The sequence below is a fragment of the Larimichthys crocea genome, chromosome XV, assembly GCF_000972845.2.
Source record: "Larimichthys crocea isolate SSNF chromosome XV, L_crocea_2.0, whole genome shotgun sequence".
NCBI classification, from domain to species: Eukaryota; Metazoa; Chordata; class Actinopteri; family Sciaenidae; genus Larimichthys; species Larimichthys crocea.
In genome coordinates, this window is record NC_040025.1 from 949786 (window position 1) to 976719 (window position 26934).

Genomic DNA, 26934 nt, shown 5'->3' on the forward strand with positions numbered 1-26934 from the left:
CTTCCTCCAAATAAGTTAGTCTAACCTACAGTAGAAGCATGGATCTATGAATGCTTTGGTCCAGACTGAAATATCTAAATAAATACTGCGTGGTTAGACATGAAATTTTGTACAGATTTACAGATTTATGCTAATTTGGTGATTCTATGACTTCCATCAGCATTTTTCTTTGGCTTTTAGTGAAATATCTTGACAGCTTTTGCACGGTTTGCTTAGCTGGCAATAAGAGTAATGGCCAAACCTATAAAAAATGAGCTCCAATAAATTGAAATTACCCTTTAAGGTGGTGCAATAGGACTAGCATTAAATTAGGTCTCAGCCTATAGCTAATTTGTCTTTTCTCTTTTGCTTATTCTAAGTCCTTTGTTTTGTTAATTCTACTAATGCCTCCAGGTGAAAAGCAAATAATTAAACACTTACAACATAATTTGCACTAATTCTCAGGTGAGTTTCTAATGTAATTAGTATATAATTTTCCAGTTTCAGCCTGGAAATTCCTTTGTAACCTTGGGAATCATAAACATAAACAACCGAAGCTTGTAAGTGAACCTCACAAGAGTTATTTCACAGAGAAACCACAGGTTACTGGTCTCCTATAGAAAGGCCACCATTCTCATAAGCTTCTAGATGTCTGGAAGAAATCTTGTTTAACTATTTGCACTGACAAAAGAAGCCTTGAAAATCTCGCTTCGAGAGGGGTTTGCCTTTTTCACATTCAGCTAACATCATAACCTCTTCACCTCCTTCGTCTCATACTTCTCCACATCTCCATCTTTTTTTGTTGTGGTGGAAAATTAGCAAATCTCAACAACAAAAAAACCTTCACAGGCTCAATTACATGATTCCCAGTGGCAATGACATACTGTTATCCCATAAAAGTGAGATTACTGGAGCATAATAGCTTCAGCGTGCATTTTTCAAAACTTTTCTTTGTCACATCAAACATCAGCCTCTTGTGTCTCCACACATAATGGCTGCTCTTTGCATTCTTTAAGTGCATTGATTAAGAATGTGAAAACAAACCTGAACTGAAGCCCTCTTCTTTTTCTCTACAGATTTAAAGAGGTTATCAGTGTATGCTACTGAATTTCTCTAACAGCTTTTTTATTCAGTCATTCCCAATTAAGCATGAGCGTTCCACGATATCCCACTAAAAATAACCCTGAACCCCAAGCTTTAAACAGACCTCCCACTGAAACAAAGTTCTGATTAAATATTCCGCATCGCTCACACTGCCAAAGATTAATGATGTGCCACTGTCTGCATCTCTTATTGAAACCCAAACTGCTGATTTGCTCTGTGTCTGTGAGTGAATTGATTAGAAGTGCAGTAAACACTACACACCGCCACTCAATCTCGGTGACAGCAGAAAGAACTTGAGTGGACCCTGGTCGTATACTCCATGATTTCCCCACTAATGATACTGTTAACTTATCTCGGGAGAGAAGAATAGTGTTGATCAGTGCTTACTCCATGGGTGTGTAGAGAAGGCTTTTGGCATAGTCTATTAATGACATTTTAATCAGTGCTCAAGTGTCCTCAGAGGATCGCCCAAGAAGCCCGAATGATTTGGGCTAGTGTTCAGAAGAGAATGATATCATGAATCTCTGTCATTCTTTGATTTCAATGCCTTAATCATCATCATCCTTGACTTTATTTTCCAAGAGTGTGTGTGTGTGTGTGTGTGTGTGTGTGTGTGTGTCTGTGTGTGTGTGTGTGGGCCCATGCACATGCCAGTAAATGTGCTGCTTTCCATTGCAGATAGCTTATTTTGACCATTATAAAATTCATGACCAGTTTGAAATATGTAATTCATGTCTTTGATGCATGTATGTTTATTAATGTGAAAAGAGCGGGCTGCGTTACACAACCTTTGAATGTGTTGGAAAGAAACAGGACACTTTGGCCAACCCCATATTCTCAGAATGAACCACTAAGTTATTCATGATGGGCATCGACATAACTTCTAGTTAGCCGGGTGCAAATTGTTATCCATACATTTTCATGAATCTGTTAATTCAGCTAGAGCATCCCTTGATGTTTACGTGACCATTACACATCAGTCGGCTGAGAGGAGTGAAATATGGAGACGATCTTTCTGTTTTGACACAGATGAATTTTAATGATGCATCATTTTTACATAATGTATTCTTCCTCAGTCCGTGGCAACTTGTACACGTATAGGTGCTTGTATCCGCCTCTCATACATCTGCTGGTTTGCTCAGCTGTCATGAAGGCCTCTCATTGATCACGAATAAACGGCCAATTGCATGTCAGTCCAGCTAATGAGGTGAAACACATTTGCCACCGGATCGTAAAACAGTGAGGAAACGGAAAGGCCTAAAAACAAAATGGCTGCCCAGGGGGGGGTTTGGGTGCCAGGGCACATTTGTGATAGGTAGCCAGCCGTTCCTGCACTGTGTCCACTCTGTGTGCATGTAGTCTGAACAGATGGGAGCTACAGTAAGACACCCCAGGCAACTGAAGCAATTTCCAAAAGACCAGTCAAGCCGAGCACAGAGAGCGAGAAAAGAGTGGGAGAGGAGGACAAAGAGATGCTCGAAAGCATTTCATTTCAGTATTACCATGGCTACGAACCAAAAACCTCAAGGAAGTACTGTTGGACTTTAAACTTAGTGTGACATCTAAATCCAACACTGCCTCCTGATCTGTGTGAAATTGGATAGATTTGTTGCTAAGTAGTTTTGGTGTCCCGCTCTTCTTCAGTACATTTTGTTATATTATATTCCTGTATATTCTTTGCACCTCAGGATGCCACCTGACTGCAAATCAAATCAACAAGAAAGCAATCTGAAAAGATGATATTTTACTGTCGGCTGCCATTTCCTCTGACTAATATTCCATAAATGTCGAACCACGCTATGAAAATAACAGTTTTTCAAAGTACACAGAACATTACATACAGCGTTGTTAGCTGACCTTGTTAAACACTGAACTGGAGTTGTTTACAGCCAGGTGACACGCAGGTGAATACATCAACAAGAATAACTTTAAACTTAGTTTGTACTGTTACTGTTTATACTTTACAGGGTGAATATACAGTCGTTTTTTGTCTTCATCTTCTTTTGTTTTGCTTGTGTTTTTTTTTAGGTCAAAAACATGCTCCACTAGCTTCTCCACCAGATTCTCCACAAGGCCCCGGGGTAAGACACCTTGTCACATTCTCAAATGAACAGGCGACTAAGCCCTTAGACAGATCGTGCTATCACAAAAAGGTTTTGTCTGAAGTCCCAACTTGCTCATTAAAATTAAGTCTACACCGTATGAATTTTAGCTACTTTTTTCTACTCGCGTTGCTCTCAGAGAGAATAAAATCCTTCTGTCAGTGGCCCCACTTATGATCATCTGTTCCAGTCATCTGCCATCCACAGCTGCATTTCATGGATTTTTTTCTTTTTTTGTTTGTTTGTTTGTTCGTTGGCTTAATTTTGGCCAGAAATACAGCATCTGACATTATTATCTCAACAAACAGTTGTCTATTTACATATCCAGCAGATGAATCCTGGAATCTTTAGCTGTTAACTGTCCAACTTTCTTCTCCAGCTAGCTGCTAACTTTGTCTGTCTGGCGTTTTTTTCTTTTAAGATGGGGAGGTAGCGTGCAGTGGATTTAACAAAGCTTTTTAGCTTAAAACAGCTGTCTGCTACATCTGGTAACAAAGTTGATGGGAGAGTTTGGATTTGCATCACACATTGTCATTTAAATTTGTTAATATAAATATAAAATAATTGAAATTTTTGATTAGTAGAGCTTTAAGTTATGTATCAAGTAAAATCAGCTTTAAGTGTTTTAATAAAATACTTTGATGTCATGCTTTGCCATTTTATCGACTACAATGAATAGATTTAGTGAAAAATCTTAATTTATACATACATCATTATTATTTTCTCTCTTGGTTGCAGACTAATTGTTTTTTTATGTATATGGGTAATTTCAATTGATCATCGAAGCTACATTTGATCCTCCCTGTACAGTTCTATAGCAATAATATATTCAGAGTAGATTCAGATTGGCCTCAGGCTCTGTATACGTTTTGTGGCACAGCTGCAAATGCCTCAACTCATGTTCAGGTGTAAATTAAAAATATGAATGCTTTACAGTGTAAAATTGGTATCTGAACAGAATTCCAGTGTAAGTTTCACAATATAGACCTAATTCTACTGGGCTTGTGTGTGCTGTTGAATGCTCAGAAGTGTGACCAGAAGACTCACACATATTCTGCACATATTAAGTAGATTATTTTTTCATGATCTAGTGAAGAAACATATGTCCTTTCTTCTGTTTTACCCCCAAGTCAAAAAACATTAAAATAACATTTGTTTAAGTGTTCAAATGCTATCTGGCTGTACTTGTCAAAAGAAAACAATAGAAATGGATTCCAGTTAACAGCCGACCTGGAGTGATTCCTGGCTGGATGACAGAATCAGAAAGCGCCTCAAGCAGTTCCTTCGACTGTACTGTACGTGAATACAGCTCCCGTTCCATGCTCTCATAAATCTTAAATAACCCACAGCCATGCTGTGTCTGCTTTGTTGACTGAAATTGCAGGTCAAGCCTATACATTAAAAAAAAAAAGCACAATCTGTCCCAAATAACTTGATAACAATGCAATCAGGAGACACAGTTGCCATGTTTAGAAGTATTTTAATGTTTACTGTCTCGCATGTATGAGATTCCAGAAAGATTGGATCCATCCAAATATCTGCCATCCAGAGTGTTACAACTGGCTTTGAAAAGGAAAAATGAAAGTGACAGTGTGTGTCTGTTGCAAATGTTATTCTTGGTAAAAGACAAACAAAATATCTCTCTGTGTCAATCATGGAACATTTAAATCACCACAGAAATCTAGGAAATAGAAGTAATACTGATGAGGATAATCATGCTTAGTTGCATCAAATCAGATTAAATGTCACATTAGCATCAGTGTATATTAGAGGCTTCCCACTGATCAATTCTTTAATAATAAATTCAACTGCGTAATCATCCATCCAACATGTCTGAGGTGGGCGATGATGACTGACTCACATCCAGTTCTTAACAAGATACCGCACATCAACCATATGTAACATATTCCAACAATGCGTGTTGTGTGTCTATTCATCCTGGTGGAGCTACGCTACAGGGCGTTACCATCATCTCTCAGACTGAGTGGAAGTGTCGGTGGGGACTGGGTGTTGTGATGGATGCCGCTTTCTCTCAGGATGCGGGGACACGTACACGTGTACACATACTAACGTAGTGCCACAGCGCGAAGGAGGAGAGAGATCAGCTCTGTTTCAGTGTTAGCTCTCTGGGCCAAAATGAGCCACAGTCTGTTTTGTCGACTCATTTTAAATTGAACCAACAGGGGCTGGGAGCTATGGGAGCGCGGCACCTATGAACTCTACAAATCGACCTTCATTTTGATTAAGCGGCGAGGGCGGTGAAAGCCTGCAAGTGGGCAGCTCCCGGTGGGTAACAAGAGACGACTGTGGTCATACTGGGCAGCTCTTAGGGGATGACACCAGAAGATGGTGGTGCTTAACCTGGATGTATTGCTCTGCATGTATAGAGGCTTTTTCACTCCTTAATTAAAAAAAAAACAAACATCTGGTCTATCAAACAGGTGGAATTAATTTAACAGGAAAATATTTCCACTGTGTCTTTTTTGTTTGAATATCCTTAATGATCCTACAAGTATTTCCACTACAACTTGATGCTTATATCATATTTTTTAGGTTTAAGGGTTAAAATTCAACTATATTTTCCCAAAAGGAGCAATTAGCCTTGCACCAAAAGTGAAACACACATTCTAAGATTTTTTTTTGATGAGCTGTTACTTAAAGCAAGACTTTGCAAACACTCACTAAAGGCCATTCAGGCCTAGTACAAAAAACAGTATAACATCGGATTCAAAGACATTATTATTACAGAGTTGGGGGTTATAATCTGAGGGTTATGTATTTGTTTATTTAATCTATTTATTTTCTATTTCTTTTTTTATGTAAATATATTTGGGGAGAAAGATTGCTAATTGAGTAGTTGAGAAGGCGTAGGTTTAAATAAGCATATGCTTCATCCTACTTCTTTCGGACATGTTGGCTTCACATTATTATTTTTGTTTTGACTATTCTTATTGGATTTGTTTGTTTTTCAGTTTGCTTTGTTGTGTTACTCGCAGATGTTTGAAATAAACTAAACTGAAACTGAATTGGGTGACAAAATCACATGCAAGAAATGAACTCTGCAAACTGACTCTTTGTCAGAATGCCCAATTTTAAAATCCCATTACATTTACATAAAACAGCAGTTTTTGCCTAAAGGTGGCATGTTTGGATCTCTTGATGTAGTTATTTACGTTGTAGTTTCTATTTAAAGTTTGTTAATTAGCCACTGTCGCCACTGGTCATACCAGATCAATTAATGCTGTAGGTATACAATTGAGCAATTTACCTAATACAAAGAAGATTTTTTTATTCTTCAAAACTTTAATTATCTGACTGCAGCTTAGTCCAAACTTTTGGAATATTTTTTACATGAATATATTTTAATCCTTTAATGATCTGATATGACAGGAGTCATTAGTCATTAGGAAAGCCTCTTTTAGCTCAGTGTTACAACATGCAAACTGCAAGCTCTAATAAAATCAGTGAACGCTACCTGCCTTTAGCTTTGAGCATCACTGAAGTGCCGAGTTGACCACTTCAGATTGGCTAAATGAGTTAATTTTCCCATCACCAACCAATCACCAACTTCACAGCAGAAGTAAACATGTTTACAGCTTGGTAAAAAAACAAAACTGTTGATTGGTTCGTTGGGTGAAACAACCACACTTCATTCAGCCCGCTTCAGCTCCACCCACGCTCCACATCTTTGCCCATTTTTGGATTAGTCGTCAGCCAGCAGAGTCAGGACTGCCAAGATGGCACAGTTAGAGCCACCACACTGACTTTTGCAATAGCTCTTCATGAACCTATGGCTGATATTACAGTCTATGGTTGCTCCCAAGTGGCCAAAAAAACAAACAAACAAACAATTAAAGCAGCTTTAAGTTTACAGTAAATGTCCCATACCTTCTCCTTCACACACACATTTATGCTAAATAAGGGGCTAATAGAGCAGTCATTAGGACGCTGGCTGCTCAGTGCACAGCATAGATATCTATCTGATGGCCATCCAGGATTCTGCATAAAGAAATGAAACAGAAAACACTGTGTGAAGCCTTGCCACTGCTGTTGGCAGTCACCCTACAATTCATCACGACTCTGGTGTCGCTGAAAATTTCACAAATACAGTCTTTGTCTCTCCCAATCTCTGTGTATTCTACTCTTTCAACGATACTGTTACAAAAATACACTTGTTTCAATCCTAAAATGTTTCTGCCCGTTCAACTATTTCTTTTTTTGTTTCTTTCTCTTCGACATGACTGTCGAGTGCTGATTAATCAATGGCATCCTTCTCTGAAATGGCTCTGTAAACAAGCCGTATGCTCTCACTCTGTCTGTAGGCATTGTTGGATCTGACAACTTTCTCTTGCTCGCATAAATTATTGATCCTTGACAATCTCTGTTTGCCGTTGTGCAGAATACTAAGGATCCTGAGGTATTTATAGCCAACATTTGGGTGAGCAGCTGAGTTTGTTTGCCTGTGTTGATGATGATTTCTCACATCGGGCTGCGGTCATGTTTCAGGGTCATGCTCGTGTTCTGTTGACCCAGGTGGTGTTGTAGTCCGTGGGCTAGAGGTGAGGCCATGTTTCAGTTTGTTGCTGGCAGAGGGCTTTTTGGCAGCTAGTAGTGGCTCAGTCATCCCTAATGTTTGCAGCTCTCTTTCACACAGTGGTAGTTAGCATTCTTATCATTTTGTCAGAAATCTTGTCAAAACAAAAGCATTGAAGATTTCTGAAAAATGTGTATTGTATGGCTCTGTTTTAGCACTCCAGCCTTTTGCTTTAACAGCAGAAAGTTTAGGGGCGAATATAATTGGAACCATGCAGTGGGAACTCTTATTCATGCTCTTAGGTAATACTAAGTGATGTATAGGATAGTATCGATGTGAGCTACTTAAAGATTGATTTCTGTGTTAAACAAAGCATAAATTGTTTTCTCTGAAATTACAATGGATTTCTGTTAATGCTGGTATTTGTCTTATGCTAATCACACCTTAGAGGTTACAGCTCAACCCCTTAATACTAGCTGAATGATTAATGGAGGAGTGGAAGTATTTCACATCAATATGCTGCTTAACATTCATTTGGTAGAGATGGATTTTCTACAATTGATCATCTTAAACTTCCTCAGATATCTGAGATTACGGCATATTAGCTGTAAATGAGATCAAACTACGTTTTATGCATAGTTACACCAGTGTGGGGACTTTGCAGTCTAAATCTGAATGGAAACTATAGTACAGTATTGTATCTAAAGACTGCCAGATCATTTGGAATGCTGAGCTAACGGTTTCACAGGATGAAGAGGTGTAATGGCACCTCTGTTTGTGTAACAGGAAAGAGCAAAATATCCAATTCATCTTGATCTTAAATGCAAATATAAAAAGGGCTGTTACTTGCCTGCTCTATACCTTTTCATTTGTGAACTGGAAAATGATGTTGCCCTTTACTACTTTACTAATTATCAATCATACATCCCTACTTTGTGAAGTTGTTGTGCGGGAAAGTGTCAGAGAGGTAATTTTTCGGCCAACTTAACTCATATTAAAGCCATTATTTTTAGGATATGAAAATTTCATACACCATTGAGTGGTACTATTAAGAGTAACAGCTTGGCAGAGTGTTATGGTTACCTGTTGTTTTGTTATTGTACAATTAAAAACTTATGCCACACAGAATACTACGTTAGAAAAATGCTGTACTCGCACAACAATTCTACTTGTATTGTCTTTACTGGATTAGTCTATTGTAAAAATGAATCAGAATCAGAAATGCATACATATTTCTTGTTTGCAGTTTGAAAGAATGTCAATTTTAAATCGCAAGAGTTGCAATTTTTGTCGTAACACAACTGTTAGATAGCTATCTATAGATATCTTCTACTATAATGACAACTGTTGGCTTTAATCTGACAGTTTACAAGATCTAAAACAGTGTCACTGAGACAAAAACTTTCTGTAAATACAAAAATAGGCCGTCTTTAAGCTTTTCAAAAAAGATCAGCATTTGTGTTTAGCATGTCATAAAATATATATTTATTCTTTATTTGGATCTCCATTAGCTTCCACAAAGTGGTCCTGCATTTAATACTGTCTAGACCACAAATACATGCATGTAATTAGTTCATAGGACATCAGAATTTGAATCACAATCACAATTCTGTCCTTGAACTGTTAAGCTCCATGCCAAACATATTACTGATACTGTAGGCGTGCACATATCCTCATGTTGAATTATTTCTCTTCTGCTCAGGCATATTTTAGAAAAAAAGTTCATTCAATCAGGTTGTTGTTTCCTTGTTAAATTCAAGTTCAGATACAGTAGCATTGATGTTTGACTTTCTAAAACCTGCCTCATCAAGTCTGTCTTTCTTGTAGCATTTCACTTTGTCCTGCACGTCCTCACTTTTTATTTTCTCTCGTCACACTCACACACGCAATTATCACTCATCATTACACGCATCCTACCCCCATTGTTCACACTTTGACTTGGTACTCCCTCTTCCTCTTGCATCTCTAATATTTTTCTCTTTTGTGTGCTCGAGTCCTCGACCCTTTGTTCTCTTCTTTACTGGATCATCCTCTTAATCCTCCTCCCTTTTGAACCACACCTGTCTCTCACTTTCTTTTTTTGAGCCACATGATGAGGTTGACCCTGTGTCACAGTCTCTCCCCCTCACAAACACACATGCTGATCATCAGGAAACAGCCAAATGAACATTCAGGAAGGTCTTTGTCTCGTACGCACACAAACACATTAAGGTGGTTAGCAGACATTTTACATGTAGTCACTTACAATGCGTCGAACACATTCACACATACACAAACACACATGCAGGTCCCATGAAGCCAGAATGTGAACAGATGATCTGCTTGGCTGTCAGGGCAAACAGGCTGAGTTCAGAACATTGGCAGCCACAGCAATGCCACTACTAATTGCCTTTCCCTGCGTATTCTCTTGGTGTGTGTGTGACATCCTCACATGCAGAGTGAATGTTGTGTCTTTCACACCCTCTGTGTGCAGGACGTGGTGACTCAATGTGAGATCACATGTGTCTGTGTGTGTGTGTAAAATGTGATATGGCTTAGCAGTACGTGTGAGGACTGACTTGTGACAGCCCACTGGTCTTGACATTTTAGGACATTTTAAATCGTCAGGACATTTTGACCAATCTTAACAGCCAAAACAGCTCATTTTAAGATTACGCCTACACCTGCAGTAACATAGTATTTACAAGTGTGCAATCTGTGGAGTGGCCAGTAGTTTCAAAGAATATATCCACTCTGACACCTTGTGTAAGTGGGTCAGACCATTTTGGTTGAAAATCTCTATTCCACTGACATTAAGCGTGTACCATTCACCACTTTTAAAGGTCCAGTGTGCAAGATTTAATGTGCTCTAATTACAGTATATAATATGCAGTTTATAACCAGAAAAATAAGAATTATTGGTTTTGTTACCCTAGAATGAGTCATTTATAGTATCTACACATGCCGTGAGCCCACTTACACTTTCATGATGAACTGCTATGTTTATATAGTAGCTCACAGGCCTAAACGCTGACTTCAAACAGGGCCTCACGGCCACCATATTTGCGCTAGAAAGGACAGTGCAAGTGGCAACTACACCAGTAGATGGCATTATATCCTACACACTGGAAAATCCAGAAACTGTCTTTTCCGTACTTAAAAACCCAAAAGAAATATTCGAGAGGTGATTGTAAAAAGTTGTTGAGGGTGAACAGGAGTGATGTTCCACTTGAATTCAGTTCATATATTCTGTCATGCATCCCATAGGAGATGAACCACATGTTTGGCATAATGCAAAAATATGAACTAAACTATTCAAGGCAGATATGTGAGAGCTTAAAATATTCAACAGATATTTGCCTTTTAGCATAAACATATAGCATAAACAAGCGTTTTTCTTTACAGACACCAACAGCAGTTCGACTAAACTAACTAAAAATACAGAGAACATGCAAACTCCACACAGGAAGACCCGAGTCAAACCAAGTGGGGTCTGAAACTTGAACCTTCTTGCTGTGAGGTAACAGTAGTATTGCTGAGCTACATTTTCAGAGGAAGGAAATGTGCGAACATACTTACTCTGTGATTTTATGGCGTGTGCCTGCAGTGTTTGTTGTATGTTCTTACTTCAGCTTTCCGTTCATAGTGACCCTGCATATTGAGGACTTTCTACTTTTAGTAAAATGCTGGGGTCAGCTTAACCTCACTGACCCACCCGAAGGATCAGTCATTACAAGCAAAGTCTGTGCAGCCAAACATCGCTCAAACACACATAACATTTTAAGTCAGGTGGAGATTGTGTTTCCGGGGAGACCAAATTGTCAGTGTGGATTTGGGGGAAATGTTCATAAAATGACTCCCAAGACTTCTAGAATATTTCCAATTGATGGAATGGTGCACTCATCAAAAACGTAAAGTCTTCTGTTTAAATATTTCACTCAGAGGAAACATCATATATCTTCAACAGAGATTTGGAACAAGCTGATACAGAATATATATTATACTGTCAGACAGACTGTGAATTCAAGACTTTGGTTTCAGGTGTTGAGATTATGGTTAGGTATGTACCTGTGTGAGGTAAACATGTAGATATATAAATATAAATAGTATTCATTGGTATGTCCATTTTCACAGCTATGTTGCTATAAACAGGTGACACTTGTTGCTATAGATACCACTGTAATCATTGCCATTACACAACATATTCAAGTTACCTTTTTGGACAAACGGGAACAATCAATTTTTAGGTCCATGGGAATTAACGTAAATCAATGTTATGTCTATACTCACAAGTATAGCAGAGTCAGTGAGCATATATGTGTCTAACAGATCAATAGGTGAGTGAAAATGTCCTCTTTTCCTGCTCAATATGGTTCACTGCAGTATCTTTATTGTTTCCCCGATAACCATTAGTTTTTACTATAGCAGATACTAGAGCCTATTAGATGAGAACAACTGAAAGACACATTTGGATTATTAAGGAATATTGGCCACAAGATGGTCAACGATACTGTTAACATTGTAGTTTTGTTTCTCTTTTTCTTAACAAGATAAATTCAGCTTAGTCCAAATTTAATAATCAAACTATTGTTCTGTTGCTGATTGACCTAATGTTTAACATCTAACTTCGTTTAGATCCTGTCAGCTTTTTCTTATCATCCACTGCACTGGAAGCAGTTTGTTTAAATGTCTCCTCAGTTTTCAGTGGTTAGGATTGCTTAAGTTATAGGCCTAACTGAGCTGCAACAAAAAAGTTCTGTTCCCCCAAGTGAGGTGCCTCAGATCAGGCCTATTGTGCCGAAAGTAATTTCTGGTTTTGCTGGCAGAACATTTCACAATGGGGAATTGACAAAACTTGTGAATTTCATACAAAAATAATCCCTTCTCCATTTGGGGTAAAATAATGCAGCTATGACTATAAAGTAGGAAAGTCTGGGGAATATTTGGTTAGCCATGTTCATCAGTTCAGATTAAACCTTCCCATCCAAAAGACTAAAGTTTTTTTTCAAAGAAGGCTTTGGTTGAGGAGCTTAGATAATCTAAAGGAACTCTGAGCAAAACTGCTCTTTTGCATAGAGAGCCAGTAGATGTGGTTAGGGCATCTGATCAGGAGGCCTCCCTGACACCTCCATGTGGATATCTATCTGGGAGGAAACCCCAGGGCGGACTCACGCCAGAGGTATAATACATCCTGTCGAGCCTGAGAATGCCTTGAGGGTCCCCCAAGAGGATCAAGAGTTGGCCTGGGAAAGGACATCTAAGCTCCTCTATAGACTTATTTGCCTCCTCTCCTAATCAGAGGTAGATAAGTACCAGAAAATGTTAAAGAAGAGAGGAATTCACATATGAAATTTGTACTTATGACTGAGGCCATTAGGCATTCACATTTAAAATTTGCTGCTAGCTGTGAGTCACAAGCTCACTTTCTGAAACCGAAACGTGCAAGTGATAATTTGCATATTTGAGGTGACAACACCAAAGAATACTGGATTAAAATAAAATGTACCCAGATGTTCACTCAGCACTAGTAATGGAAGTGTGATTGATAATTAGACAGAAACTCTACTTCCTGTGCTGACATGTTTTTTCTTTAGATTTTCATTCAGGAGAAGCACGATGGCTGTTCTGAAAAATGTCTCCTATTTGATCTAGACATCAAACAAAACTCTTCAGACGTGTAAAACAAACTCTTCAGTTGTTTATATTATATTTTTAGTTATTGTTGTTATTATTGGCTTAAAACCACATAAACAAAAGTTGCAAATCTGCCACAGCACTCCTGTGCTGGTACCACACATAAATGCGAGTTGTTTGTTGTGAACAGCAGTTTGTCAAATTCTCAGATATACTCCAGATCTAAACAGTGGATAATATTGAAATATTAGCCTGATGAAAAATGTACGTTTCCACAGCACACCAGTTCTATTCCGTCATACACACTGCCCTGCTCTCTGTTTCGCTCTTTAACAGAAACAGTTTAACTTCACTGAACAGCAGGACATCATTTGCCTATGCCTCCCCAAACCATTACAAATCACTGTTGATGTGACAACAATATGATAAACATTTGAAAAAAAATGACTACACTGTCTTAACGCTTTGGGACCTCTGTTGTCATGGCTCCAACACATAGTTAAAAAAAATGATGAATGTGTGTGTGAAATGGTAAACGAACAGTGCTTTCCTATTTTTTAAGTCTAACGTTTTGTTGTGACTTTACCCTGTCCTTCTCCCTGCACTGACTTTCTTTCCTTGACTCCCTCCTTTGCTCCTGTCATAAGTAGTACTATGTAAACATGTGTCGCTTTGGGGCGCTTGTTCAAACAAATGATCCTGTCATTTTTCTGCAGGACGGTCTAAAAAAAACAAAACTGCTCTTCTCTGCAGTTGAGATAAACTAAGCTGACTATGTAAGTAGCGACAGTATATCCATCCCTGATGATACAAGTGTCCTGTACTGTACATCCAGTGGCTGTGGCATTGCACTGCAAGCTGGAGCTGGATCTTAACCTTTTTTTCTGCAGAATGCAAGTGGAGTTGCCACTAGTGTCAGTCATGATTGATGTATGTTTTCCACCCTTTTATAACCCTTATGACAACTGTAATCGTCCACAGTAACTCAAATTAGTAGCTATATTCTCTTATGTTTCCAATCAAAAGTCCTTAAGAGCAAAAAGAGAGCAGACAAGCAGTTTTGAATTCAACCTGCTGGGGGATGACAGTGTTGAAGGGATCGTGGGTGGAGAAGCAGGTGGAGTGAGAAGGGCTTATAAGTGCCAAAAGAGTGTAATGGTCTTTTGTTGTCATCTGAGATGGCACATGTGTCTCTCTGGCGTAAAGTATGAGCCCTGTTGTTCATAATCATAATAATAACAGCAAATCATTTGTATTGTTTCTTTGCAGCTCTCACTGTCTCAGCTGGCAGCTACTTCACGCTACCCGACCATCAGCCACTCCAGCTCGGCGTTGCCATGGCAACAGCCATTTCCTTCTCTGCTCCATCCTTCCCCGTTGGCATCGGCCCACCAGCTGTCACATGTCGTAAGATTTCCACCCCCGTACACTCACACACACACACACACACACACACACTCATAGCTTTGTACACACACGTACATGCTGAGGAAAATACACGTGTTAAGCAAAAGTGTGCCGTATATGCCTTCACACACAGGGTGCACATTCAGACACAGCAACACACAACATGGCAAGACTTTATTCATCCTTTAGGATATGCAGTTCACTCAGTTCAAAGACACACTCACCTTTACAGCACTCTGCTGCCCATGGAGACACACACACATGCACACAAACGTACACAAACACACACACACACACACACACACACACACACACACACACACACACACACACACACACACACACACACATAAAACCTCTAAACTGAACTCCAGTCCTGTGCACTCTTTGTCTTTGGAGCTACTGAAGCCACTGTAGCTACTCCTTTTCATCTTTATAATCAAAAGAAACATTATTCTTTGACTTAGCTTTTCAAATCTTTCTACAAAGGCTACTTCAATTTTCTTAAGGTATCCAGTATCCTGCATAACCTTGTGTTTTGCCCTCTGGGAAATAGCGTTACCCTTTTTGCCCTGTCCAGGAACACTTTTAATAATGATTTATCCTTTTTTCACATCCAGCTGCATCTTTTCTGTACCAACTCCAATTTGAAATGTAAGGCATGGTGTGTATGGGGGGCAGGACAGTAGTACTTAAATGTAGACCTTGGTAAATTACAGAAGTTTAAAAAGTATTTTAGAATAATTTAGGGTACTTTTCTATAAGCCACCAGACCACCAAAGATAGGTAGATCACAGTGAAGAAGCATACTGATGATAATGGTCGTAATATCCGAGAAAATATCTGGCTGGCTTTCCTTGCTACTAAGCTTTGTGGCATCTGAAGAAGTCCAATCATTGCAGTAGCAGGAACACGGAAGCCATCTATACATTGCTGATTTTAATAGCTCTGAGTAATTTCCTGAAATGACACGAGGGTAACCTATTACCCCCAGTCGTAGGTGTTTGCTGCTGAGAGTCAGCAGGCAGAGTCATTCTGCCTTTGAAAACCACCTTGTCTTTGCTAATTTAGACCATGTTCACCCACGCTGCACAGTAGAAACAGGGAAACAGCAAAATCTCACAGAATGGAGATGAAATAACAATAATGCTTTAATCCTCAGATTAACCCTGCATCTTTTTCAGCTGCAAAGTCAGTCTGCACCTTCTCACGTGATATGTATTATGTCTTCATGGAGAAAAAAACATCACTGCCGGTGTTTTTTTTTTTTGCAGTAAAGGGATTCATGAACTGTTTCACTTCATTCACATGCTAATGTGTTAGATGTTGCTGTAGACTATGTCTCTCTTAACAGTACCAGTGATCCCCCATTACCCTTTTATAGACTACATTTCGTGCAAAGAAGCTTTGCTGGAATTATGATAGCACTGCAGTCAAAATGTAAAAAAACAAACAAATCGCTTTATCCAACATGTCACTTACTGTATTCGTTTCAGTAAAGACCTCTGGACCAGAACCTCGTCGGTTTTAGTTTTGTGGGGTGTCAACATATTCACTGTCATCACAACATGTATGCGAGGGCACTTGACTGTGAGAGGGATAAAATGCAGTAAAAGACAGGACCTAAGACATTTATTATTGCTGTTGATAAGACACATGTTGTTATCTGACCTTGTAAGCCTCTGGTTATGCCTGGCTACAGGTACACTACTTCCTCTAACTCCTTCTGCAATATTCCAAGACATTCCCAGGCCTGATTTCAAACATAATCTGGTTCTGCCCTAGGTATTCCCCCTAGCTTGATATGCTTTAAATACCTTATAGGGAAGTGTCTTGGAGGTGTCTTTATTGGATGCCCAACCACCTAAACTAGACTCTCTGAGTTTTTAGACTCTGTAAACCAAGAGCCCATCAGTATGGCAATGTCTGAAAATTTGGATTCAGCCTTTAATTATACATATATCTACTGTAGTTGTAGTTACAGTAACAATAATTCAGTTTTTAGTTTGTTTAGTAGTTTGGCTATATTAAGTATTCTTTAATCCAATTTCTTATTATAGGAGATGTGAAGTTGTTTCCTGGCCAGTCTACCTGCTTGTACACCTCAGCGCTTTGCTCATATTCTAGACAGTAGCTTTAATGGGTTTTGCCCATATGTAATGCTTGAAATCCATATAGCTTAAGCTATGAATCATATTGCAGGAATAATCCAAGAACTGTGGGTCGGGTTTACTGAAGATGACAACATAATCAGAAACACAATATGGCTAAAAATGATTCAATTTGGTTTTAAAAAGACTGACTACAGTAGGCCATGCTGTGCATCTTTTAGAATAATTTATCTATATAATATAATAATTATTATTTAATAATTATATTATTTTTAATATCTGTTTCTTATGTAACTATGGTAGAAGTCAAATGTTTAGAACGTTCTTTATTTTAGCATTTTTGGTTACATTTTAAGCAATATGCTCTCTTTATACCATGAAATATGACACAGGCTTTGGACACTTGCCAATCTGTCACTCAGCCTTCTCAGGTAAAAATAAAGATAAAGAATAGAAAATATGGGGTGTCGGTTAGCTCAGTTGGTAGAGCAGCCACCCCATGTACAAAGGCTCAGTCCTTGCCGCGGCAGCCCAAAGTTCGAATCTGACCTGTGGCTCTTTCCCGCATGTCATTCCCCATCTCTCTCTCCCCACATTCTTGTCACTCTTCAGCTGTTTCTGTCAAACAAAGCTCAAAAAGGGCAAAAAATCTTTAAAAAGAGAAAAAAAAAAGAATTCAAAATATATATAAAAACCAATGAATGACCTATGTCCAGACTTTTGACTGGTATTGTGTATATATAGTAACTGTTAGTTGGTTTCTATGACATTCTCTTTGCACATATTGAGTGATTATATCATCTTGCAGAATTTATTGTTTAGACCTCCATTTGTCCTTGTCCATAACCTGAACACACCTGCATATAAAAGGCAGTTATTCACACGTCACTACACAGCATAGGGCCTTTTAAACATGCTACGGCTCCTACACCATGCCTTGGCATCGTCTACGGTTATTATACTGTAGGCTGATGATCAGATGAGGAACATGGATGTGTATGTTTCAGCATGACTTTGGTCGAGGTTATTACTAGCATGTTTGATGAAAAGCCCAATAACGCACCGCCAAGCATGTCCTCTGACAGGCCAACTCATCCATGCTCATATATCAAAGACCAGAATAAAAAAACACTTGACTGGAAAATAACACTACATGTATTAGTACTACTTAGCTAATTATCTGTGTTAATACCCCTCCAGCTGCATGTCTGTCAATGACAATAAAGGAGGAATTAATGTTTGCCCAAAAAAATGCAGAAATGTTAAATTGAACCACAGGCATTAATAGTTTTTTTTTTTTTTCCTTAATCACTGATATTGTGAAGTAGAAAAACAAAAAATGATGACGTTAAACGTTGAATGTCAGCAACTGAATTTTAGATTAAATGCGAGACTGCCTCAAAGTCAAAACATAAACATGACATTTAACACATCACTTAAGAAAGCACTTTTGTTAGATTAAAAGTAACCACTGCGTATTCTTATAACACGAAGGCATTAAGGCTCCACGAAACTACGTCACCTTCACAAAACAAAAATGGAAGCAAAGATTCAAGGAAGGGTCGAAAACTGTAACATCTGGACTACCCCAGGACAGGATATACAGTCATTCCTGAATACATTCTTACACTGTTGGTTGGATCACTTGACTGACAAACTGTGCTCAGAATTGTGTCATTTTGTATTAGAACAGAAATGTCCTTGAAGCTTCATTCAGACCCAAATGTTCCTTTAGTATGAATTTATAAATGGAAACTTCATTCTTAAGATATATTGAACTGTATGCTTAGTTATCAAGTTGAATTAATTTATTGAAAGTGATACCAAATGACTGACATCTTTATTTTTTCTATAATTAATACTAAATGGCATAGTTTTCTCTCAAAAGCTTTTAAATTATGTATGAAGTAAAATGAATAACAAATAACAAACTGTTCATAATACAAAATATTTTATTTTTAAAGGCTAAGGCTGCCTATATTTTTTGTTTTGTCAACAAATACCATGATTTGGTCCTCCTAACAAGTGTTGTCTGTGTATCCAAAGCCTGATATATCTTATTCCTCTGTGTCACAAATGATTATTGTTCTCCAAAAGCTATTTTCAGGGAACCACACTCTTGCACTATCTAGCACATTCCTTTATTACAATGAACATGGGCAATGTAGTTTATTTTTAGTCAGTCTTACATACACCGCCTTGCTGCCATGAATACAACTTGTGTACCAAATGTGTATTAATTCAATAGGTGAAAATAACTGAGCCTCTTTTAGAAATTAAACTAGGTATTTCTGACCCACTTTTAAAGATTCACATCTTCAAAGGGAACTAATGGGGTTGGGGCCACAGGCAGTGGAAGTGGAGTGGAAAAATACTGAGAGAGATGGTTTAACACATTGTTGGTATTAGTCTTTTCATGGGATTTGCTAACAAACACCATAGGACAACATTAGTAAATTAATACTGGTATGAGCATTTAGCCCCTCCTGTATGTAAAAGCCTGGTTTGGATTTTAGGTCGATGTTGAGTGAGAGCGATTGACTGGTGTTTTAAAAGTTTGCTGCATTGAATTCAGTGTTAGATAGAGACTTGCATACCTATACATTTTCTTCCTACAATATATAATATATATGTATACTATCCATGCTGATTCATCTTTTTACAATCTATCCCAGATATTCTGCCCTTCGATGGCTTGAGAAATTGCATTGGCACAACTTACCACTTTCTCCCGGTGATGTATTGTCCTCACGTCAAGTTTATTTATAGCATTTTTTACTGAACAGGTGTGTCATAGAGGTCTTCGCAGATAACAAGGGACACAAAAGTAGATAAAATCCAATGTATAAACAGTTCAGCACAAAAGAAATGTAACAACAAGGAAGAAATCTCACAATTCAGAACAACATACTGTAAGTCGTGTTTTTATAATTGGCAAGGCAGCTCGTAGGGAGTGATTGCTAAGACGAAGTTACACCTTCTGCCATAGACGTCTCCTGGTTTTCCACACTTTGAAATAAGAATAGCAGAGCTTCTGAAGTTCACACGTCATCCTGCTTATCTGTTGCTACCAAATATGTCATTTACAGTTGTTATTCCGAGGAAGTTATAATCCAGGTAGTTGCTTCCTGCCACTTTAAACACTGACTCATGCCAAGCAGAGCACTCAGGGGACAGTATTCGTGACTAAACTTGGGTTTGTGTGTTGTATGATAGACAAGGCTGTTTAATGTTTTATAACTTACAAATGGGCATTCCAAATTATTGCAAAGATTCACAGCTGCCAAGTAAACAAAGAACAGGGTAATCTCTTCTATATATGTGGTCACTGTGTATTGAATATGTGTAATTATACTGTAAGTGTGACTTTGGAGCAGCCGGCGTATGAGGCTATTTCCAGTTTCAGTTCAGACAGCTCTACCACTACCTTTCCCTCTTACTGCCATGTTGTTGTTTTATAAACCCCTATAACACAATTTTAATTTCAATGTAATTCCCATGCATCGAGCTTCAAGTTATAATAATGACGCCCTTTCTGCCTCCTTGCACTTGCGGTTGCCCACACTTTTGGGTAGCACCTTTACTTGAGCCTTCCTGGCTTCTTTAGACACTTTAAGTGTAAACTGTCCATCATGAGTTCTGTTTAAAATCATTTTCAATTCTGCATTTCCTGTATCTCCATCATCCCCCTTTGGTCTAGGCCTGCTCACGTGTCAGCAACATTGCCCACCTGGAAATGGACCTTCAGCGGGAGGGAGGCGTGTCACCTTCAGGTCTGGACGAAGGAGACCCACTTCAGGAGCTGCCCTTCACCCCTGTCCACGCCCCTGTCATCACCCTGGGGATGAATGTGCCTAGGTGAGACCCCTCTATTGATTGTTTCAGGCATGTGCATTCTGCTCTGCTTTAGAAAGTCAAATGGTTTTTACTCTGCAAAAAGTATCCATGACTGTTTTTGTTGAAGCTGCAGTGAACAAATACAATCAGAATACAATACTATCTATCTGAAATGTGTGATTTCAGACACAATATTAAGTATGTTATTTTGTGACATCCTTTTTCATGCCCTCCTCTTTGCATCATTACCCATTTAAGATTAATGATTTACATAAACTGTCAGTCTAAAATCCAGTAGCTAGGACCTCTCTGCCCTGGCTATACTACTTCATTTATGTTGGTGTTGGTTTCAGCTGTATAGCATGAATTACAATAAAGATGCCAGCTGTTATCTGTGAAATGGTAAGCACTGACCAGTATATTGAGACCCATGATGTGTGGCTGCATACTGACTTGTGTGGAATTTAACTGGTGGTTAGCACTTCATTGTAAAAAGGGCGTTCTGCTGCGTTCAAGATATATGAAACTCATATGATTTGGCCACCTGGCCTCTCCAGATTAATACATATGGAGCTTTACTTTTTTTCCCTGGTTGTTTTTTCTGTGATCAGCACCTAACTGCAGTTCATGGTGTGGCTAACCGACTTCATTATAACACCAGGAGGGTGACACAAGTGTTACTGATGTTTGATAGGTTACAGTATTGAACGAAACCACTTTAAACATCCTCTTAACATGCCACAGTTTTATCTCGGTGTAAACACTAGTACAGTCCTTCATTATCTCTAGTCTTGCTGTCTACAGAGGGATATCGATTGGCTCACTAATTGGCAGCATGTGTTCATGGGGTAGTGTAGCCATGTTGTATGGGAGAACTCGGCTCAGAGCCAATTTAAAGAAATCGTTGTGTCAGCCTTTATATTCCACTTTGTGTAATGGCCTCATTGTTGTTGTTAGTGTGAAAGTTCATTATTAAAACCTGGCTGTGATGAAGAGGTTTTGAAGTGGATTTTAGAGTTACAGAATGCAATGAAATGAGCCCACAGTTTACTTTGTGGTTAATAATAGAATTTGGAGAGGTTTTCATAATGGCAGCCAGGTCTGTTGAGGTGGGACACCGAATGAGAAAGTGCATCCTGCAAATAATGGGCACAGTAACTCAGAAACAAGGCGTTGCGTTAGTGCAGAGAGTCTGTAAATAAGCAGCTGGCATCGAAACCGTTTTCCAATCCCAGAGTTTGGATCCAGACACGATGTTGTTCAGTTCAGTGGGCTGAAACATCTCTTCCTCTTCACTCGGAGCCAAAACATCTTTTTGACTGTTTTCAGTGTGGAGTGACCCACTTCTTTGAGAAGAACAATGAAGTCAAAAGAAGTTAAATTGAAGTTGCTGTGCATATCTGATTAAACCCCTTTTTGAAATAAAAATGATGACTTGAATATTAATCCACCAGGGCTAAATTAAGATATAACTGTGAGCTATGGGGGAAGAGGGGAAAGCATGAAATTGACAGAGCCGCAGAGAAAACCCAATTGACTAACTTCTTCACTGTTGCCTTAATTAGTTTGATTAAAGCTTCATTCTTTCACAGATGTGTTGTGTGCTGTGGGCTCAAATGTTTACCGACTGGACACAGGCAGTGTTACTGTTATGATAAGCCCAAACATTATCGTTCATTTTCCTGTGTGCACTTTAGCCAGCCATCTGTGCACCGTGTTTGTCATACCCAGAGAGTTTGTTGTCAGCGTTGAAAGTATAAGTTATAAATGTTACCACAGTTGTGGAAAAACAGGTGGGCACCATGATTAGAGATAACTGCCAATTATGCTTGAAATTCTCCAGGGAGTGCTTTGGCACGTGTTCTCTCTCCCCTGTAAGCATTCTCATGGTGCTGCTGCTTGACAGATATCGCAAAAATCCTCACACTGTCTAATCATTGTTTCTTTGAGTTAAGTCCAGCCAGGTATTGAAATTCAAGTTCAGCTAAACAGGAAGAAGTGAGTAAATTGAAGTTATCTCCCAGAAGATAAACATCTTGGGCCAGGATGGAACCGGTCCAAGAGCTGAGTTGGGTCTGAAGCAATAAAAAAGCACATTATTCTGCTCAGATCCCCCAAAATTTTCTGCCTCATTTACAACCACAAATCACCCAAGTGAGCCCCGGCGCGTCAAAGACTTAACAAATGACCTCCTGCTGCTCGTAAAGCATCGGCAACCACATTCGCTGAAGTCTTTTTAGCTTGCCGAGTGATTCATGTGCCCTCACGATTCTGGAACCTTCCTCTAATTTAACCCTTTTCCTCTAGCTCCTGCTCAGTCAGCTCCAGGAGTTCATTGGCCCACCTCTACTCAGCTGGCTTCCCTGACATTGTGGACCACAGTGGACAGGTGGCGGAGGTCCTGGACCCCACAGAGCCTGTGCCCTTTGACCCCCAGCGTGAAGAGACTGACCTTCTACACGGCAACCTGCTGGTGTTCCAGTTTCTGGCATTTACCAGGTAAGGCCTGCTGTGGCAGATCACCAGAGGCTGCAGTACTATTGACTCATCTGAGCTCATGTACTGCCCAGTGTATTTGTTGTGTTAAAGAGCAGCATAGATTTTTCCTTACGTATCATAATTATTTGTGTTTCCAGAAATGCTGTTGTCGTTGAACTTTACTGGAATTACTGTACATTGAGCCCCGCCTGCCTTGAGTTTTCTCTTATTTCTTGTATTGAACTGCAGCCAAAACTCCAATGCACTTAAACCATGCAGTCATAAAGCCTCTACACACATCAAGTGCATACCCACACACAGCACGCAGACATACACTCACAAATTGCAGAAAAACACATAAACACATTTCCCGTCAGCGCGGGTTGAATAGCGCCTCTGTCAGCGGCCCATCACGAAAACCCTGGAGCCAGCGTCCCCTCTCTCAGGGGCTGACAGTGGAGAAAGGCTGCTGAAGGATGGTACAAAACACTTCACTCTTTGTGTCCTTCTATCGTGTCATCAGCACTGTCAGCAGTTTGATAAACCCAACACACATGTCTTGTTCGTCATAGACTCAGACATGCTGCCATGACTTTGGTGTACCAATGCACTGTAATTTCATGCTGTTAAGAGACATAAGGCTGTTGTCATTGCTGTGTGTGAATTGATGGATCTGCTTTGTTGTCATTTGGAATTAATATAATTAGATCAAAAACTTTAGGCACTTCCTGTGTGGTAATAGATGCCATTAACTTCATGTAGATTCACCTCAGGGAGCTTCAGACTTCAGAGACAAAGAAATTATAGAAGACTCAAAACACTGACTTTATTTTATATTTGGTATATTCCATATGATTCCATGTAATCTTGTGATGTAGTTTTTTTTTTTTTTAAGTTTCTTCAAAGTTTTCAACAAACACAGTTTTTGCTATAAGGTCAGCCCAGATAATCTAATGTTGTTTACTGTGCCGTGACTGCTTTGTCTGTCTGTGGTGTGTCCGGTGATTGCTCCAGTCATTAAGCATCGCTAAGCTGCAAGCACCTGACGTCTTGTTACAGTCTGAAAGACATTTAAGAAATGATTAGGGCCGCATTTTTTTGAATTATTATTAATGTGTTGAATTTTTTATGAGTGAGTTTTGTCTTTGAAATGTCAGATATTAGTGAAAAATGCTTCCCACAATTCCCCGGAACCCAAGGTGACATGTGGAAATTACTTGTTTGGTCAATCAGTTATGTCAGCTACTATAATTGTAACATTTACATTTTTTTTTCAGTTAATGACAAACATAAATCAGACACACAGAAGTTTAAATTTGCTGCCTAAATTGCAGCCACATGAACACTATACTGAACTCAACTTGTTTGCCAGCACTGTGATATCTTGCTAAAATTTGAGGCTCTTACAGGTTAACAGTTAATGACGTTAACAAACAGAAGTCAGAAGGAAAACACACAGGTTAGCCAAACAACTTCAGTAAAAGTATTGCAGATCTAAACCTCCATCAAAGTCCACAGACTAACTTCCTGGTTCCACTTTAACCTACTATACTACTGTAGTTGTGTGTGCACACATAGTGCCAAGACATCAATTTTTCCCCACCTAGGTTGGTCAGTAATTACATGTTTTCTTCCTCTAGTTTCCTCAGCACATTGTTTATTCTACGCAGGCTGGTAATTAAATCACTTCCTTTCTGCAGGCGAGTTGGAAGGAAGTTTGCTAGTGAAAGCCTAGTTCGATTGTAAGATCACAGCTCTATCATATTATCAGTTGGTGAAACAAAGCAAAATTTTAATATCAGAGATTTTGGATTTTTACTTTCATTTGGGTGTTGTGAAGGCATGAGAGCTTTTTGATTCTTTTGTTTTGTTTTTCCAACGTCACCCTAAGTCTATCTGAGGTGCAACCTGAAACCACATACTTGAGCATACATTGGATATTTCTATGACTTCAAAGTGGGGTCAGGGGTAACCTCATAATTATGATAAACAGGTATAGCATGGGTTTTAGGCAGCAGCAGCAGTAGCACTGAGGCAATAGTGAATGGCAATGTAATTTCTACCTCTCACCCAGGCACCATAATTATCAATACTGTCTGTTTACAGAATGAATATTAATGGCAGCTCCTCTGTGAAGACGGGGCACAGCAGCATCTTTAACAGTGGAATATCAGAGCGTGTGATTGACTGGGAGGTCACACACTGCTCTTATTAGATTCCACTTTGAAAATCTCCTGCTCTGACGGAATTGTTCGTGGTCATGGGTACGTGGGGAATGTCTCCCGGCAGCTTGTTTTCAAATGCCTTTTCTTTTTTCCTCATTATTGAATACTCGATTGATCGCTAATCTGTTTATCAGATGGAAACATAAAGAAGCTCATTCGGAAAACTTGCTCATTATTTAATGTGTTTGGTGCTATATCTTGTGTTTGCAGGCTCACCGGGGGACTTTTTGTAGGCCATCAGCAGTTTGTGTGTTTAGATCTGTGTGTGTGTGTGTGTGTGTGTGTGTGCGTGTGTGCGTGTGTGCGTGTGTGCGTGTGTGTGTGAGAAATCACACTCAGAGGGTGGTGTTTGTGTGAAAAGGGATACACAACACCAGGAGGTTCTCTTAGTCACAAATACTCTTCTCCATTGGAGTCCTAGTAAACAAAAAATACATACAAACATTCCCTTTGTATTAAGATATTATGATTTGCACACTTATTTCACTAAGATATATATATTAATATATATATATAGATATATATATTATATATATAGATATATAGATAATATATATATATATATATATTATATATATATGAACAGGATTTCGTTCGATTTAGTTTTTAAGAATAAGCCAAGTTATCCACTTATTATAGATCAAAGGTCTAGTGCTGAGTTGGTACCTACTCAATCAGAAGTCCAATTTATAGACACTTTACGATGTGATTTACCCCCTTAAGTTCCAATCCTCATTTTAAATTATTGGGTTTTCACTTTTAAGTAGCTGTAAAGCTGAATTACCAGCTCTGGTAAGACCTGCAAGACATGCAGATTGGAATTTTTTTTTTTTTTTTTCGTTCCTGGAATTGTCCAAGATAAATCATCAGATTAAATGTGATTTACTCTCTGAGGTTGTTAATGACATTTTCAATCATTCATTTTTGGATATGCATACTACTCTTCTTTCCACATCGATTTCGTTATAAAAATATCAGTTATTATTTAATTGATAAAAATCTAGGTTAATAAATCAATTACTTTCTCATTTATTTACATGCAGCATTGCAGTGATACTTTAAAATATTGCGCTTATTTGCTTTCTAATCAAACATCCACCTCCATCTTTTGACAGAATACCGACGGCGGGTGTTGGTCCTAATTGGCCTGACAACATCTACTTCACCTTCCAGTTCTATCGTTTTCCACCAGTCACATCACAGCAGCTCAAACTGCTGACCAGTGACAAGGTTCAACACAAAGCGAGCGATCCACTTCCCTGTGTCCTGGCCTCCATCAACAAAGACGGCACTGTCAACTCTGGTAAGGATCCACGTCTGCAAAGAAATAATGCTGTTCATTTCCTCACTGCAACAGTTTGGATGCACTTTGAGCTTTTCAAAGAATTGAAGTGGACCTTTTTTTTTTCTTTCTCACCCTTCTGACATCCTTTGACTTGTATTTGTTTTAGCATGGCATGAAACTGAGGTGTGAAACAACCTAATAGATAACTAATCTATCACAGCAACACATGTCAAGGTTTGTTATCAGTACGTGGTTGGGA

At 38.9% G+C, this 26934-nt stretch overlaps 1 protein-coding gene across 3 annotated transcripts in view; it reads left to right on the forward strand.

The window, feature by feature from the left end:
• Nucleotides 1–26934, forward strand: part of nphp4 (nephronophthisis 4) — a 149906-nt gene that overhangs the window by 79454 nt on the left and 43518 nt on the right. For all 3 annotated transcript variants that reach the window (XM_027288781.1, XM_027288783.1, XM_027288782.1), the window contains exons 11-15: nucleotides 3112–3164; nucleotides 14602–14739; nucleotides 20551–20708; nucleotides 22995–23186; nucleotides 26506–26693. In XM_027288781.1, the coding sequence (XP_027144582.1) occupies nucleotides 3112–3164; nucleotides 14602–14739; nucleotides 20551–20708; nucleotides 22995–23186; nucleotides 26506–26693 (729 nt within the window). The remainder of the gene's footprint in view (nucleotides 1–3111; nucleotides 3165–14601; nucleotides 14740–20550; nucleotides 20709–22994; nucleotides 23187–26505; nucleotides 26694–26934) is intronic.